The sequence below is a fragment of the Octopus sinensis genome, linkage group LG1, assembly GCF_006345805.1.
Source record: "Octopus sinensis linkage group LG1, ASM634580v1, whole genome shotgun sequence".
Lineage (NCBI taxonomy): Eukaryota > Metazoa > Mollusca > Cephalopoda > Octopoda > Octopodidae > Octopus > Octopus sinensis.
Genome location: NC_042997.1, coordinates 168,576,679 through 168,595,585, shown reverse-complemented (window position 1 = coordinate 168,595,585; position 18,907 = coordinate 168,576,679). Strand labels below are relative to the sequence as shown.

The 18,907-nt window shown below is 35.1% G+C and overlaps 1 protein-coding gene across 2 annotated transcripts in view; it reads left to right on the top strand.

The window, feature by feature from the left end:
- The window catches only part of LOC115212997 (tenascin-X), a 113,380-nt gene that overhangs the window by 36,205 nt on the left and 58,268 nt on the right, over positions 1-18,907 (top strand). For both annotated transcript variants that reach the window (XM_036506804.1, XM_029781887.2), the window contains exons 12-19: positions 987-1,053; positions 1,505-1,507; positions 7,909-7,990; positions 10,025-10,134; positions 11,412-11,498; positions 13,080-13,117; positions 15,845-15,914; positions 18,542-18,623. In XM_036506804.1, the coding sequence (XP_036362697.1) occupies positions 987-1,053; positions 1,505-1,507; positions 7,909-7,990; positions 10,025-10,134; positions 11,412-11,498; positions 13,080-13,117; positions 15,845-15,914; positions 18,542-18,623 (539 nt within the window). The remainder of the gene's footprint in view (positions 1-986; positions 1,054-1,504; positions 1,508-7,908; positions 7,991-10,024; positions 10,135-11,411; positions 11,499-13,079; positions 13,118-15,844; positions 15,915-18,541; positions 18,624-18,907) is intronic.

Here is an 18,907-nt window from a genome sequence, read left to right as displayed (position 1 = left end):
AAGTAGCTTGTTTACCAACTAAATGGTTCCGGGTTCAGTCCCACTGCATGGCACCTTGGGCAAGTGTCTTCTACTATAGCCTTGGGCTGACTAAAGCCTTGTGAGTGGATTTGGTAGATGGAAACTGAAAGAAGCCCATCGTATATATGTATATATATATATATATATGCGTGTGTGTGTTTATGTGTCTGTGTTTGTCCCCCTAGCATTGCTTGACAACCGATGCTGGTGTGTTTATGTCCCCATTACTTAGCAGTTTGGCAAAAGAGACCGATAGAGTAAGTACAGGGCTGACAAAAGAATAAGTCCCAGGGCCGAGTTGCTCGATTAAAGGTGGTGCTCCAGCATGGCCACAGTCAAATGACTGAAACAAGTAAAAGAGTAAAGAGTAGAGTATGCACAGTAGAGTTCAAGGTCAATCTTTGCCAAGCAGCTTCACTCTGTGTGCTTTAGCTTTGTTACTATAGCAACAGTCCGGATACTTATTGATCAGACCTCGTATTGTTCATGCTATTTTATTAGCATTATCATGCATTTGAGAATAAATTATTTCTGTATCTTTCAATACATCTCAATGCTTCTAAAGCAAACTTTGTTTGCTTACTTTCATTGTAAGTTGAATTTAACGTTAGTGTCTTAAAAAGCTAGATTTATAAATCCTAAAATTGCAGAACAATTCGTTACTGGGCAGTTTAGCTTAAAGGTAAAGCACTTGACACGTAATCACAGGGATGTGAGTTCAAGTCTCATGGCTGGCCAGTAAGGATTTTTTCTGCAATACATGGATAGTTTATCCTGTTCATGCTATTTTATTAGCATTATCATGCGTTTGAGAATAAATTATTTCTGTATCTTTCAATACATCTCAATGCTTCTAAAGCAAACTTTGTTTGTTTACTTTCATCGTAAGTTGACTATATATATTTTCACACTCTCATATACTACCTATGCCTGTATATTTTTCACTGTACCTCTTTTTTTTTCAGTGGAGACCAATTGGTTTGTTCTGGCCAAGGAAAGTGTCACTGTGGATCCTGCGAGTGTTCACCAGATGTAAATATTATAAAACCTACATCAAAATCTCCATAATTTAGAAAATTTATATTCGTAGTTATGAAGTGGAGGATTCAGCTTAAATTTCCATTGTTGTTGTTAACCATCTTGTCTCCTTTGAAAGTATCTAGCACTACATTATATAATGTGTCCTTCCCATTTTTTTTCATGATGGTAGTTTTACGAAGGCAGATGACTTAGTGAATAGGATATTCAGTTCATGATTGTATAGTCATGAGTTTGATTCTCAGAGGTGTATTGTGTTTTTGAGTGAGACAATTTATTTCACAATGCTCCTGTCCACTCAATTAGCAAAAATGAGTTGTACCTGTAGTATAATGGGCCAACCTTGTCGCAATTAATAGGTCATGCTGAATCTCTCTGAGAACTACATCATGGGTATGCATGTCTGTGGAATGCTCAGCCACTTGTTCATTAATTTCGTGGGCAGGTTGTTCGGTTGATCAAATCAACTGGAATACTTAATATTGTAACTGATAAAGAGCTAGGCCATGGTGGTTTGTGATTTGAGATAGATTAGCTGTCATTTGTTCAAGCTGCAACATGACAAAAATGTAAAGTGGACTTAAGCATATGGCCAGGATTATGGCTATGTTGATAGTATTTTGATATTTATGTAGTGTTAAGTTTTCAACAAACACTTCCTTTGAACAGCTTCATCAAGAGCAGTAGTGCTCAACCAAGGTCTCTATCACCCTTGGGGGTCCATATAAGATTTTGTTGCTAAAGATTATGTGCAATAAATTAGTTATACTTCCATAATGCACAAAATATCTTAATTGTTTTTATACAATTCCTAATAGCATTTAATTATACATCAAATGGCTATGAAGGTGCATCTGAATAAAATAGGAATTAAAGGGGGTCCATATGTAAAAGTGGTTGAGAACCATTAGAGATATATTACTATCAAGAATTCTATAAAAACTGCACTGCTAATAGATGTACATCTCATTCAAACCTCTCTCAGTGACCCACATCTCATTAAAATGAAAATCATTCTTTAGCAATTCTATTTAACCCTTTCGTTACCAACCCGGCTGAAACCGGCTTTGGCGCTGAGTACAAATGTCTTGTTTACATAAGTTTGGAATTAAAATCTTCCACCAAACCTTAGCCACAATTTATGTTCCAAACACTAGCTGAATGATAACTAAGTTATTTTACTAAATTCTTTGTTATATTTAAAGTAATTGAAAGAAACAAAGAACATCTCAAAATAAATACAGTAGCGAAAGGGTTAATCATGATCTAGAAGAGCTGATTTTCAAAAGTGGCCTAACAAAAGCTTTTGCTAAATCTTATTAAGCAATCACTGGTCATGTAATTAGTCATTGTCTCACTAGGCAGCAGACATGTGACTCAAGTCTTTTCAGTGGTCTTGTATATTTCTTCTGTCTCAAACTGATGCCGATAATTTATATACATGATATATATATATATATACATATAAGCAAGTGTATGCATGTGCATGTGTATGCATGTATGAATATATGTATATACATATAGCCTAATATATATATATGTATATATATATATATATATATATATATATAAGTCATCTAAGAGTCCATAAGTCAGGAAACAATGCACTTGTATTATCCGTCAATAGAGAGGGTATATTAATCAAAGTGTGCAGTATTATTATCCATTACATCCAATCTTACCAATGGTTTTGCACTAGGGATTCAATGGAGTGTTAGGTAACAATCCAATTATGTAACCCTGTACTTATCAGAGGTAGCTATTATGAAATATGGCGATTGTATGCTTCAATTAATATATATGTATGTGTGTGTCTATATATATATATATATATATAATATATATATATATATATATATATATGCAAAGAGCAATAAAGATTCAAGTTAATTTAAAAAAATTACTTGAATATGGTACCTAACTTAGATGCACAAAAAAGAAACTATACTGATTTACAAATACAGTAATGTGGGGGTCTATATAGAGATGATGCTCTGTTTGTTATCCCTAGTAATAATAAATCTGTTATAGAAAAGGTAGAAAGAAAATAATAAGTTCTTTAAGGATTTCAACCTCAGTATAACGTTGAACGGGCACTAAAATAGCTAATTTCCTAGATATTACCCTAGACCTTAACTCCAAGCTACATTACCCATTTAGAAAGGAAGGCGAAGTCACGAATACGTAAATAAATTATCAAATCACCCCCAAATATAATAGAATCTTTAGTAAGAAATTTTCATAAGAATTTCAAAATTATCATCCATAAGGATATATTTAACTCCCATTCTGAGCATTATAATGCGCGGCGTTAACTAAGGCTGGATACACCAAAAGATCGCATTCGTTGATAGGGAGAACTCACGTATTCCTAATATGAAGTTATCAGTAATCAAGTAAGCAGCAAAAAAGACCAACCCGAATAAAAGTAGAATTAATTAACGGTAAACGCTAATCTAGAGTAGGCCCAACAATTCAAATAGAAGCATTGACCAGAACATAGGTAACTCGGACAAGATTGAAGTAGATAAACCTAAGATGCACACAAATAAAAATAAAAATAATGGTAATAAATACAATAACTCCGGTGAGATGAATAGTAGTAATTCTACGAACCCTAAATTTATAAAAAAGATATATTATGGCTGAATATTCCTTTCAACTGTGCGATACAATCGGATATACAGAACAAATTCAAAGTAATTCTGGAAAAAATTTCCCTATCTCTCATAGATATCATAGAATTATTTCTAGGAAAACAGTTAGGATTTCTTATTCAACCCTCCCAAATATGTCCACTTTAATAGCTAAAATTAATAATAACAACATTAAACTAGCCAGGAAAGATAGAAATAAAAATAATATTATCAGAATGAATACCATAGCAATAACAATAATACTACAACAACAATAAAACCAGCAATATGACTATCAAAACATAGGTGAAATTAGTAACACAAGAATGACTAATAACATTAACATTAATAGTAATAATAACAATGCCGATATTAATAGAAGTAATATTGTTAATAATAGAAATAATAGAAATAAGGCTAATGGTGAAAATAGGAGAATGAAAATATCAGTGATATCTATAACAATAATATACAGTTGGATAAAAAGACTAACAATAATAAAACATTACGAATATATAAGAAATCTTGGTAGGACTTTACACCTAAATGATGAAACGGAAGGATCAATAAATAATAGCAATACTTTAGATATCAGTACCAACTATAGAAATGATAATCAAAATAATAGGAACCTTAAACATCTACCCAGGAATAATCCAAGGCCTGAAGTTGTTCCTCCTGTGTGTAAGTGTAGAATAAAATCAAAATGCCCGCACCTGGTCTATATATAGGGAAAATAATGTAATCTATAAATGTACCATATCCACGGAGAATAACAAATATTTTTACATTGGCTGTACAATTAATTTTTTAGCCAGAGTTAGAAATCACATCTCGACTTTTAAATTACGTCATAAAGCTGGTACCACCACACTTTCAAACAAAATCTGGGAACTCAAAAATAATAACAAAAATTATACCCTTAATGGGAAATAGTTAGGAGAGCAATTCCGTATAAAAATAGTAGGGTTGGTTGTCAACTATGCTCCATGGAGACGTACGAAATTCTAAAGCATAGTAAACATAGAAACTTATTGAATAACCATATCGAACTAGGTCAAGTTTGTGTCCACGCTAAATTGAAGACTTTAAAATATTTTAAATGATTGGAATATTCATAACTAGATAGATAGATAACTTGATTTCTACTAGTATAGCACTGCTTTAAGTAGATAACTAAGAGTTCTCACATTACAGTTATCTTTATCCTTTTCCTTATATCTACATCAGTTTTTGAGAACAGGGAAATGAATAGTACTTATTCGCTACTTAATTGAGGCTTTATTTAATTTCAAACTCGCAATTTTTAAATTCTTAATTTTAAATCTTAATTGTAATATTTAATTTTAATTCCTAACTTAATCTAATTTAAATAGCATAACTCTAATAAATTATAATTAGTTACTGTAGCCCATAATTCTATTCATAATTAAATAAATAAGGCTATTCCCTCGGTGATAATATGATTATCTTCATTAGGATAGGCAATCCCCTAACACTTGTAAATGATCTTATAAGATTTGACCTGTAGTCGGTCAATGTATGAATAATAACGACACTCCTTAAGACAATAAAATGAATAAATTAAATAAGTAATTTTTAATGACTTTTTGATAAGATTATACTTAGATTTTCCTAATGTATTTTCTGGTGATTTTAGCATCTGACCCCTAACCCCTGACTGTGTTATCTCTTTAGATTCTCTTTAAACTCATAGCTGATTTCAACAGCAATAATTAACGGTTTACTGGTCAAAGAATAATATTCCCCCTCCAATTCCTAGATGCCTGTTGATAAAACCAGACTTACAGTCTACTAGCTCTACTGTATAACTAGAACCCTCTTTTTTCTTTTCTTTTTTTCCCTTCTTTCCCTATTCTTTCTCTTTTTCTTTTCTTTTTCTTCTTCTTTATTCTCTGTTTCCTTTTCTCTTCTCTTTTAGTCCCCTTTTCCCCCCTTTTTTTTGCTCCCTCCTCCATTATTTTCTCTCTTTCTTCTATTCCCTTCTCTATTCTTGGCCGATCTAGTAAGCCCTTCAACCTTTAAGAGTTAAATAGCACAGCCTCTTGTGAATAGCAGTAGTGTGATTAATATGGCAAACACCTAATCATATAACAAGGATTGGTACCTACCTCATGGTGTTCAACCATTGTAAGATTTATCGCCTGTGAATATGAAATTCATCTCCATTTCTCTGGAAATTTACATCTACACCATTGGAATCTGTGCATATATACAAAGGATTAATTCACCCTCTCTGTAATGCTAATAACAATGGATAAATTTGTCTTCTGTGAGTATATAATCCCTCATCATATCTATGGAAATTCATATGGATTAGGTCACCTTCTCTGTGATGCTATCAAAACTTTTTTAAATTTCTGTGATAAGACTATACATCATCTTTAAGGAACTTTAATGAACTTTAGAAATCTGTTTAATTATCTACATTACTTCATGAGTATAGCCTCAAACACTAGGATGTCTAGAGAACTTACATGTATTTTAGCTGATGAGTACGGGACTCGTTTATATGCTGTAATCTTTGCAACTTTTAATAAAACCTGTCCTTGTATGAAACGATCGTACTAAAAACCTATCCATTCTTGTTGCTTCTTTCTCGCGTATATATATATATGTATACACACACACACACACACACACACACACACACACACACACACATATATATATAGTGGTGAAGCACGACCTTCGAACATTAGGCCACAGTGAGGTAATGACCAGTGACTGAGACTTTTGGAAATATTCTGTACTTGAAAAGACCTGGCAAGCCAAGTGAGACCATAACCTTGTGGCCTATGCCAGGGGTGTAACCAGCCCACTTATGCATACCTTCCCTTCATTGGACACTGCTGTGAAGACCTGTTGAGGCAAGTGAAGTTGAAATCAAATTCAATGACTGGCATCTGTGCTAGTGGAGCACTAAGAGCACCATCCAAGCATGATCGCAGCCGGAGCAGCTAACTGGCGTTCATGCTGGTGGCACGTAAAAAGCACCATTTGAGTGTGATCGTTACCAGCGTTGCCTTACTGCCACTTGTGCCAGTGTGCAGGTGACATGTAAAAAAACACGATTTTTTCATGTCCACTGCCAGTACCGCCTGACTGGCCCTCATGCCGGTAGCCCATAAAAGCACCCACTACACTCTCAGAGTGGTTGGCATTAGAAAGGGCATCCAGCTGTAGAAACTCTGCATTGTAGAGCAATAGAGCAATATGAACAGCTCAGATCTCAGCTCAATAGCAATTACAGTAAAACAAAGCATCCACTCAGCCAAGCTTGAGCCTACACATGTAATGTAAAAGACTAAATGTTGCAATCAGCAGTGATACTTTCAGTGACTCTGAAAGAGTCACTGATTCTATGTTACATTATGACTTATTTTGATAAATTAATAATTAATTAAAATATAGAGGGTGAAGACCCCTCTTTGGTCATGAATGACCAAGAGATTGCACCTAGAAAGTTCCCCTCTTAGGCACAAGTCCGGGCAATTACAGTAAAATTGAAATCACAACAAAGTAGTCTGTAGCCTAACATCATAACTTCACAACATTTACTCTTTTACTCTCTCTCTTTTACTCTTTTACTTGTTTCAGTCATTTGACTGTGGCCATGCTGGAGCACCGCCTTTAGTCGAGCAAATCGACCCCAGGACTTATTCTTTGTAAGCCTAGTACTTATTCTATCGGTCTCTTTTGCCAAACTGCTAAGTTATGGTGACATAAACACACCAGCATCGGTTGTCAAGCGATGCTGGGGGGACAAATACAGACACACAAACATATACACACACATTTATATATACATATATACGATGGACTTCTTTCAGTTTCTGTCTACCAAATCCACTCACAAGGCTTTGATCGACTCGAGGCTATAGTAGAAGACACTTGCCCATGGTGCCATGCTGTGGGACTGAACCCAGAACCATGTGGCTGGTAAACAAGCTACTTACCACACAGCCACTCCTACGCCTATATGCATTTGTAAATCTTTTTCAATTTGATGACAATTTTCTGCCAGCTTTAGGCAAGCTGGATGACTATGTAACAGTTTACACAGTTCTTGCCTTCAGAGAAATATATCAAGTGTTAAGATAAATAAAATAATTACTGAATATGATATATACAAATCTGACCATTACTTAAGTAACTGTATTGTTATTGTAAGCTTATATTTGTGTTGTAGATGAAAACTAATCGGTACAGTGGAAGGTTTTGTGAATGTGACAAGCTGGGATGCAGAAAATACAATAATTCCCTCTGTGGTGGTGAGTAATAACCAGAATATTTTTCTTTCGATTAATGTTAGTCTTGGTTGAGCAAGGTTCTCAAACTCTCAGTTGCAAGAATGTTTTTGTTAATGTAATCTAATTCTAGTGTGGTTGTTTATATTTAAACTATTTGAGTGTAAAGTGTAGACAAATGTATATAAGTAAACTGCATGTGACTCTTTATAAATCCAGAAAAATATATGTGGTCTGATCAATAAATAATCAGACTGTTACCATAGAAATGAAGCTAAAGCATGCAGAGTAAAATTGCTTTGCACAGATTGACCTTGAACTCTGCTGTGCATGCACACTAACTTTTAACATTCTAGCTCACTTCTGCTATTTACAGCAGTGCTTGGAAGGAAGGTGTGTAGCATGTGATCTTTACATTGACCATGACAGAGAAAGTTGAGCAGAGAATCTGCATCAAATTTTGCCAAAAGTTTGGCAATACCTGCTCAGAGGCCTATGCACATTTTTCAAAAAATGTTCATCATTCTTGACAAAATTAAGGAGATCTTGTGCTACTGACACCCAGATGTCCTTTTGGTCAGCTAAAAGCAGTTTTGGCACAAACTTGGCAGACATGCATTTCATACCCAAATCTAACTTGTAACTAATTTGTACATCCTCTGATAACTCTTGGATGGTGATTCGATGATTTCCCCTCACAGCAGTATGCAAATCTGTGATGTTTTTCTCAGTTCTGCAGGTTGCAAGTCTCCTAGAACATCCATCAATATCGACATTTTTTCGACCATCCTGGAAACGTCTGAACCACTTGTACACTTGTGTGCAGCTCATACATTCCTCTCCACACACTTTCTGCAACTTTGCACAGGCCTCTGAGCAGGTATCACCATGACAACTTTTTCTGTCGTAGTAAATGCAACTATCACACACTACACATCTTCCTTCCAAGCACTGCTGCAAACAGCAGAAGTGAGCTAGAGTAATTCACTGTAATTTTTCAGTTCATTGGCACCATGTACTTGAGTCACTTCAGAAAAAGAATTGCATTGTTTATAGTATGTATGCAAATAGTGTAGAGTCTATTTGCAGATGCACATCAGCACTACACAAAGAAAACAAAATTAAATTAAGAATTATAGGCAGTGCTAATCATGCAAATGAACACACACACACACACACACACTCACACTAATGCATCCCCCACAGAGACTATATGTATGCACATACATACTTCATCATCACCATCATCATCAACATCATTGTTTAACGTCTGCTTTCCATGCTAGCATGGGTTGGACAATTTGACTGAGGACTGGCGAACCAGATGGCTACACAAGGCTCCAATCTGATCTACAGCTGGATGCCCTTCCTAACACCAACCACTCCAAGAGTGTAGTGGGTGCTTTTACATGCCACCGTCATGAGGGCCAGTCAGGCAGTGTTTGTCTGTGGATAAGATATCTCAAGAACCACTGGATGGATTCGGATGAAACTTTCTGGGACTTTTGGCCTCATGACTGCTGCAAACTGATTAGATTTTGTGATTGATCCAGTACCGGACAAGGATTCTGGATTACTTTTCCGGTTTTTTTTTACTTAATTTTTTGAGAGTGGTTGGGTTCAGTTTTAACATTCTCGTTTGTGAGAGCAGTCAAGTTTATTCTTTGTAAGCCTAGTACTTATTCTATCGGTTTCTTTTGCCGAACTGCTAAGTTACGGGGACGTAAACACACCAGCATCGATTGTCAGGCGATGTTGGGGGGACAAACACAGACACACAAACATATACACACACACATACACACATATATATATACATATATATGACATATCTACCAAATCTAGTCACAAAGCTTTGGTTGGCCTGAAGCTATAGTAGAAGACACTAGCCCAAGGTGCCACGCAGTGGGACTGAACCCGGAACCATGTGGTTGGTAAGCAAGCAAACTACTTACCACACAGCCACTCCTACGCTTGTTTTTTTAATGTTTTTTTTCATGTTTTGTTTATGTTTTTTTTAAAAATAAAATACCAACTGTTTTAGTGTTATTCTTTCAGGTCCTACCCATGGTAAATGTGTATGTGGCAAATGTGCATGCAAAAACCAGTATACTGGAGAAGCATGTGAAATTGATGTCCGCACCAAGAACTGTCTCTCATCAAGTGGAGTAAGTAAGATTTGCATTGTTGCTAGCTAGAAGTGACTTGCTTCTTTTTAACAAACAACATAGAAACAAATCTCAGTAAGACATAGTGAATACAACCTGTGTGGGAGAAGATAGAGTTACCTGCTCAAGTCATGCCGATTCATAAGGGCTGGTTTTCTGGTTTCATGCTGTATATATTCATCACCTGGACAGGATGCCAGTCTGTCAAAGAATTACCCATTTTTGCCGGCTGTATCTGTTCTTATTCAGTTTATTTCCAGGATCTATTGTCTTTAGATCACAATGATATATATATAACACCAACATCTATACAATTAAGACTTTTTCTTTTTTTATTATTATTTTACATGTATTTTATTTTATTGCATCACATTCCTTACCATCATCACATGCACCAATGACATTATCATGATCATCATGATCATCATCAATGTCATCCTCATCACCGTATCATCATCATTATTACCACCACCAGCATCATTTTTGTAATTCTTAAAAAAATTATCATTATCATTTTCTTTGACAACAGTATTTTCTGTCATCATCATCATCGTTTAACATCCATTTTCTATACTAGCATGGGTTGGTTACTTATATAAATTCCTTGTACCCAATGTTTACCTTTTTTCTTCTTCTTTATTATTATTATTATTATTATTATTATTATTATTATTATTATTATTATTATTATTATTATTATTGAGTGAGAGAGCAGTGCATGCCATCAAAGTGACACTGGGGTAAAATATACGAAGCCCAATATACCCATCATGACTACCTGTCTGATAAAGGTACACCAGGCACATGCATCACAACCATATGTGCGCGACATGGTGATCTCATATCAAGATAAACAGCACATGACCTTGCAGGTGGGGCCCAGTTAGAATTTTCTTCAGGTTGAGTAGCCCATCCCGCTCAAAAGGTCCCTGAATAAGGGTTGTTTAAGGATGTTGAAAGAACCACCCATGTTTCCAAAGGTGAATTATTCAAACCCCAAAGAATCCCTCTCAACACATGGCTATGATGCTCCCCAACTACTTCTGCTCGTGATCAGAGATGCACATATCGTCAGCCACTAAGGGACATGCTCAACTGGTTAAGGTCAAACAACTGACAAGCAAATCTGTGGTATTGAGCAGAATATTTGCTGTAGCCCATCTTTTATACCAAGACAAAACAATGTACATGATAACACTTCCAATCAGTTAAGATCAGAAGCCATTATTATTATTATTATTATTATTATTATTATTATTATTATTATTATTTTGCAGCAATTGTGCAGTGATCGTGGGAAGTGTATTGGAAATCAGTGCCAATGTGAAACACCATTTTCTGGTAAAGTCTGTGAAAGAAGAGAGGTTTGTACATAAAAAGAATTAATGATTATTGAGTCTAAATTAAAAGATAATGGATTTTATCCTGCCCTTATGATTGTTTAGCCCCAGATCAAATTTAATCAAGCTGACTTATGAGCAAAAATGTTCCAGCTTTGGCCAATATCATCTTTTATTTTGAAATGTTTATCTTGAACATATTGGTAGAATTGGTAAAATGTCAGACAAAATATTGACTGAATTGGGTTATGGCCTTTTATATTCTTGGTCAAAATCTTGTCATAATAAACTCTGACTTTCATCCTTCAAAGGTCTACAAAATAAGTTACTAGTGAAGTACTGAGGTTTATTTATTATAAAATGCCTCATGGCATCTTAAATATGAATCATCATCATCGTTAAACTTCCTTTTTCCATGCTAGCACAGGCTGGATGGTTCGATGGGATCTGGGAAGCCAGGAGACTGCACCAGGTTCCAGTCTGATCTGGAAGTGTTTCTACAGCTGGATGCCCTTCCTAACGCCAACCACTCTGTGAGTATAGTGGGTGATAGCAGTCTATGATTGAGAGCCATTTAGAAAACTTCCTTGCTGACCCATTATTAATAATGGTTTCACATCTTGGCATGGAGCGAGCAGTTTTTGAGAGGAGGGGAAGTTGAATACATCAACCCCAGTACTTGACAGGTACTTATTTTATTGACCTTGGAAAGGCAAAAGGCAAAGCTGACATTGGTGGAATTTGAAATCAGAATGTAATGATAGACAAAATGCCACTAAGCATTATATCCAGTGTGATGACAATTCAGCCAGCTCACCACCTTGACTCATTATTAATAATGGTAACATTAAAAGCAGCAAGCTGGCAGAATCGTTAGCGAGTCAGGTGAAATGCTTAGCGACATTTTATCCATCTTTATCATCTGAATTCACATGCCAACAAGGTTGACTTTGTTTTTCATTCTTTTAAGCACTGGTAATCAACTTACCTCCACCTCTGAACTTCTTGGCCTTGAGTCAAGATTTAAACCAATAATTGTAACACTGATGAAGAAATATTGAAAGGAGAAATATTGGCCAAAAGTAGAAATACATAAGAGGTATTGAAACGTTTAGGTTGTAATTTGAAGGAGATTCTAATGCTATTTCTAGTAGATTATACCCATGTGCACCTTACACAAACACACAATTATATTTACACATATGTTTACAATTATTTAATTTGCTGACATCTATCTTTTTGCTTCTTATTCACTTCTCACATTTAATATTTATTCAGGGTGTGCATCGTTGTGGTCACTAAAATATTTAAACATATATAGTTATCTAAACTATCTGTAGTATTGTCAATACACAAACACACAAACACACACACACAAACACACACACACAAACACACACACACACACACACACAACTTCATTGAGCTCTAACAAATTATTAGTATTGCTATATTAAGTGAAATGATCATGAACACCACCACCACCATCATCATCATCATCAGCATCATCAACGTCGTTAGCTAATGATGATGATGATGATGACACTTATTTAGCACTTGCCAGAATGATCTTTATTACAAAATATACAACTTTCTACATTGCAGGAGTTTGTTGTAGATTTGACTGTCCATTGCATCAAAAGGTAAGGGAATCAGGTGTAAATATTATTAATTTAAATAGAAATATTATTTATCCCCTGCTTAAAAGGAATGCTTTTAAAAATTAGTTATTTTGTTAGACACAGATAGTACTGATGCTTCAAGTGTTGCCAAAGTAAGTGACAAAAGAATGATATTGTTTTATATATATATAAATGTACATATATATATATGTATAGGTGAGAAAGATTCTTTCTTTTACTTGTTTCAGTCATTTGACTGCACCATGCTGGAGCACCACCTTCAGTCGAACAAATCAACCCCAGGACTTATTCTTTGTAAGCCTAGTACTTATTCTATCAGTTTCTTTTGCCAAACTGCTAAGTTACAGGGACGTAAGCACACCAGCATCGGTTGTCAAGCGATTGTTGGGGGACAAATACATACATACACTCACACATTCACGCACATATATATACATATATATACGATGGGCTTCTTTCAGTTTCCATCTACCAAATCCACTCACAAGGCTTTGGTCGACCCGAGGCTATAGTAAAAGACACTTGCCCAAGGTGCCACATAATGGGACTGAACCCAGAACCATGTGGTTGGTAAACAAGCTACTTACCACACACCCACTCCTATACTTTATCACACAGCCACTCCTGCATCTATATATATAAAATATGTTTATATATTATCTCTCTCTCTCTCCCTCTCCCTCTCTCTCTCTCTCTCTCTCTATATATATATATATATATATATATATATAGGTGCAGGCATGGCTGTGTGGTAAGAAACTTGCTTCCCGACAACATGGTTCCGGGTTCAGTCCCAGTGTGTGGCACCTTGGGCATGTGTCTTCTACTATAGCTTTGGGCCAACCAAAGCCTTGTGAGTGAATTTGGTAGATGGAAACTGAAAGAAGCTTGTCATTTATATATATATATATATTATATATATATATATATATATAATATATATATATATATATATATGTTTATGCATGTGTGTGTGTTTGTCCTTCTGCCATGCTTGACAAACAATGTTGCTGTGTTTATGTCCCCATAACTTAGCAGTTCAGCAAAAAAATTATGAAATAAGTACTAAGCTTATATAGAATAAGTCCTGGTGGGGGTGGGGGGATTTCTTCGACTAAATGTGGTGCTCCAGCATAGTCACAGTCAAATGACTGAAGCAAGTAAAAGAATAAAAGAATAAAGGAATATGTCTATATGAATATATCATAAATACAAGAGCTGAGATAAATAGGAGAGAGAAACAAACATGAGTTATATTGAATCTTTTCTTATAAGAATTCAATAAAGTGGAATAAAAGGAATAATCATGCAGAAATCAAATGAGCCAATGGTAGCAAAGATTGCAGAGTAAAGGCCTATGTAGGGCATTCAAAGAATAATACGTTAGTCAAGGAGATAGTTTCATGAGTTTGCTAATTTATAGAAATAATTCAGAAGAGTAAATATTTCAGATTTGGTAATAGAAGAGTTGGTGTTAGAAGATTTCAAGAGCTTAGAGGAGTTTTGAGTTTGAAATTATTGAAGATATTGACTTAGCAGAGACAGATGAGTTTACATGAATACCCTTCATACAGGAGGAGAGGTAGTTTGACAACATTCGATGATTGAAAAAGATCCAAATGTGGTAAAAGCAATTAACAAACTTAATATAAAACAAAGAATCCTTTGAAAACCCCTTAACGGTAAGATTTATTCACACATAAAAGGACATCTGACTAAAACATAAAATAATTACATTATCTCTCTCTATATAAAGCTGAAGTTGTCTGTGTATGGCAGGTTTGGTAGCCTTCAACTAACACTTTCTCCTCCGAGATCCTGCAGTGAAAGTTGACCAAAATGGAGAGTATGATAGAAGAAGGCTTGCTCTTCATTCCGTAGAAGAAAAAATTCAAATCAGACCATGTTACTATCAAAAATTATTTACATCAAAAAGGTGTTTTTTTTCTATGAAAATCCCTATTTTTTACGATTTTTTGACTGCTGTGTCGCCATTTTTCGGTGTATTTCAACCATAAAAAATGTTCACTTAAAGAGAATAACAAGCTACATAATGCAAAATTTTTACTCCTCAAAAATTCCAATTCTAAAGGGTCAAAACAAACCCAAGCAACGCCAGGCAATACTGCTAGTATATTATATGTTCATGCTTAAACTTGAATGCAACAATAAGAAAAGAAAGGTAAAGAATAATTTTTTTTAAATGGACAAAAAGAAGAAAGCATTCAAAGACTATAAAAAGAAAAAACATACCACTAACTGATATTCAACAGATGCAGTGGAATTGTTTCAGTGACACTGGTGTAGAAGCATAATGGAACTTTTTAGCTCTTCATAACAAGCTAATGACAATGTAACAGTTTTTGAATATTCTTAACCCTTTAGTGTTCACATTATTCTGCCAAAATTAATCCTTTTTTTATCCACATTGCCTTGAACTAATCAGGCATTATCTTGGAGCTATGAGATTTTGATGAGGTAGCTGTTAATTTTTAAAACGATATTGTAGGGCTGGTGTGAGAGACCAGATCTGGCCAGTTTGAACATAAAACAGGTAGAATACTTTTGGCCGGATATGGCCGGTTTAAATGCAACTGTTCTGTAATGTAATTGTCCCTCTTTCTATGCATGGTCTTAGACCAATTAACTGGTTCATGAAATTATTGATATTGAATAAATGTGCAATCTTTACTCTTTTACTGGATCTGTTTTTATATTTTGCTGCAGTGGTACAACTGATATCTGTTCAAATCAAGGCAAGTGTGTTCAAGGTTATTGCCACTGCAATAAAATACCAGTAAGTACCAGTTTCCTATTAATTATAAAGAAATTAAAATTTGATTAAGCAATTTGTATAATACTTTTCATGGTCATTTGCTATTTTAAAAATTAATTTGCTATTAGGAGCTGGCACAGTAATGCACCAACTTCAATGTTTAGTCATTGGAGGACAGCAGGTAGGTGTAAAAGCCAAACCTGATATCTTCAACTATAGGTAACTGCCTACTCTTACCCATGGTCATACATCTTTGGTAACGATTGAAAGAATATGATCATAAATGCAAGTGACTGAGATAGGGTTCCCCCAAAGGGTCTTTGGAGTAATGTTACTCGACGGGGTGCGTAACTTAGAGATCAGAGAGTCTCTCCAAGTAGAATTGCTAATTCTTCAAATTCAGAGATCACAGCTCAGATACTATGGACAAGTGGTAAGAATGTCTCAAGAAGAATCACAGGATAGGTTTTACAGGCAAATCCAGCCAGCAGAAGATCCAGGGGTTAACCACAAGCAAGATGGTTGGATAACATTCTTGGGCTTGTGATTGGTTTCACTTGAGGATCCAGCCAGATCAATTGGAGACAGTTGCTTCTGACAAAACACAATGGAAGGCTTGCTTGAGGTCTCTGCCCCCACAACCCTCCCAGAAATAAGTGAGTGGAAAAGATGAGATGAGATGACATAAGATGAGAATTTTCTACACTCTCCTTCCTTTTCCCTTACACACTATTCATACATACATACATACATACATACATACATACATACATACATACATACATACATATATACATACATACATTTCATCCTTTACACTTTTGTACTACCAGTTTTCCCTTTCCTAAGAGCCTCTTAACATTCTCAACACCTTCCTTTACCACTGTTGAACACTATGTCATATCAGCCATTGATGCTCCACCCACTCTTGTTTATCACTCTATACACACACACACACATATATATGAGTTCAGCAAAAATTTAGATTCAGATGAATATGGTACTTAAGTTGAGGCACTAGAATTTAGTATGGTATTATCCATGCAATTTCAAAATAAGGTGCTTAGAATCAAAATAAGCAACAAGGATATCCAGAGCTAATGCAGTACAATCGTTTCACACAACTCCATTTAATTGAACAATGCAACCATTACATCAATTTAAATGCAAAGCAATCCTCAGCTGCACAGAATTTAATTAAATTAAAACAGATGGACATATTAGTATAATTTTACTTAAAATCTCCAAGAAGTTAAGGAGATAGACAAAGAACATGCTGTCTTCACTTCAGCTTAGAAACTATTAAGTTATCAGGAAGTATCTTTCTTCCAGATAACTTAGTAGTTTCTAAGTGGAAGGAAGGGCAACAATGTTCTTTGTCTATCTCCTTAACTTCTTGGAGATTTTAGGCAAAATTATATTAATGTGTCCATCTGTTTTAATTTAATTAAATTCTGTCTCTGTGCAGCAGATGATTGCTCTGCATTTAAATTGATGTAATGATTGCATTGTTCAATTAAATGGAATTGCTGCATTACCTCTGGATATCCTTGTTGCTTAATTTGATATATATATATATATTTATTCTTACCTCTGATCTCTGCCCTGGTCACTGAGCACTTCTCCCTTTTTCTCTCTGCACATTATTCTCCACATCACATTTTGCATTGCCAGTTATCACTTCCTCCTCCTCCCTGAGCCACTCCTATTTCCTTCGCCTTTCCCCAAACTGATATTCACCATTGACCATACAACCTCTCCTGTTTGTTGTCCATTGCCTCACTAATATCCCTATATTCCCCATCTCTACCCATCTGTCACTCACCCCATGTTCTTGTGAACTTACTTGATTCTCTTATCAATGAAACAGCCTGCTCATGAAATTAATGTGAAAGTGGTTGAGCACTCTGTAGACATGCATATCCTTAACATTGTTCTCAGGGAGGTTCAGCATGACACAGAATGTGACAAGGCTGGCCCTTTGAATTACGGCCCCAACTCATTTTGCATGGAGCAACAGGATATAAAGTGTCTTGCTCAAGGACACAACACACTATTGGATATTGAACTCATGTCTTTACAATCATGTGCTAAATACCCTAACTATTAAGCCATGTCCCTGCATTTATAGCCTTTGGTTGGCCCTGGGTTATAGTAGAAGACACTTGAAGTGCTTATGTTTTGTTTTGATGTTACAATGGTGTAGCCAACAATATGTGAAAATATACTTTGGTTGCTAATCCCATTTAGACTGTTACCTTTAACTAGGAAGTTATAAACTTCCAGAATTTGTTCATATAATCTTGTATAATTTTTTGCTGTCATACCTTTTTACTATATTTTCTGAAATAAAAGTCGAAGTTTTCTGATCAAAATTTAGAACCTAAAAAAGTGGGTTAACTTATACATCATGACAACTTTGGAGGATCAAAATTCCATGTAAAATGCAATAGGATTTGGTAAAATATTGACTTTTGAATGTTTATCCTACATGTTCACACTATATACTATGTGAACTTGTATGCTAGAAGATTTAGTAAATGTTTTTTCTTAGATTCTGCAGAGATACATATGGAAAGTTGGTATTTCTGAATGCTATTAAAAAAACTTTTTTTGTTAAACTTAATATATTTTGTATTATTCTTTAGAGAACTAATCAACTCTACCGTGGATTGTACTGTGAGTGTGATGATACCAGCTGCCCTACTTCAAATGGAAAGATTTGTGGAGGTACATAATGTGGTAACAATGTCTCTATTAATTCTGATTCAATATAAATTTGCTCAAATCTTAATGACAGCTACCTTTAACTTCTTGCTTTGACAAACCCTATAAATATTGCTTTCTCTTTCCTTTCTGTCTGTTCATCTACCTATCTCTTTGTCCATCAGTTTATCTATCTATCTGTCTGTCTGACAGTCTGTCAATTTATCTATTTGTTGGACTATCTGTCTGTCTGTCTGTCTGTCTATCTGCCCGTCTCTTCATTCGTTCTTCTGTCCATCAATCTGAGT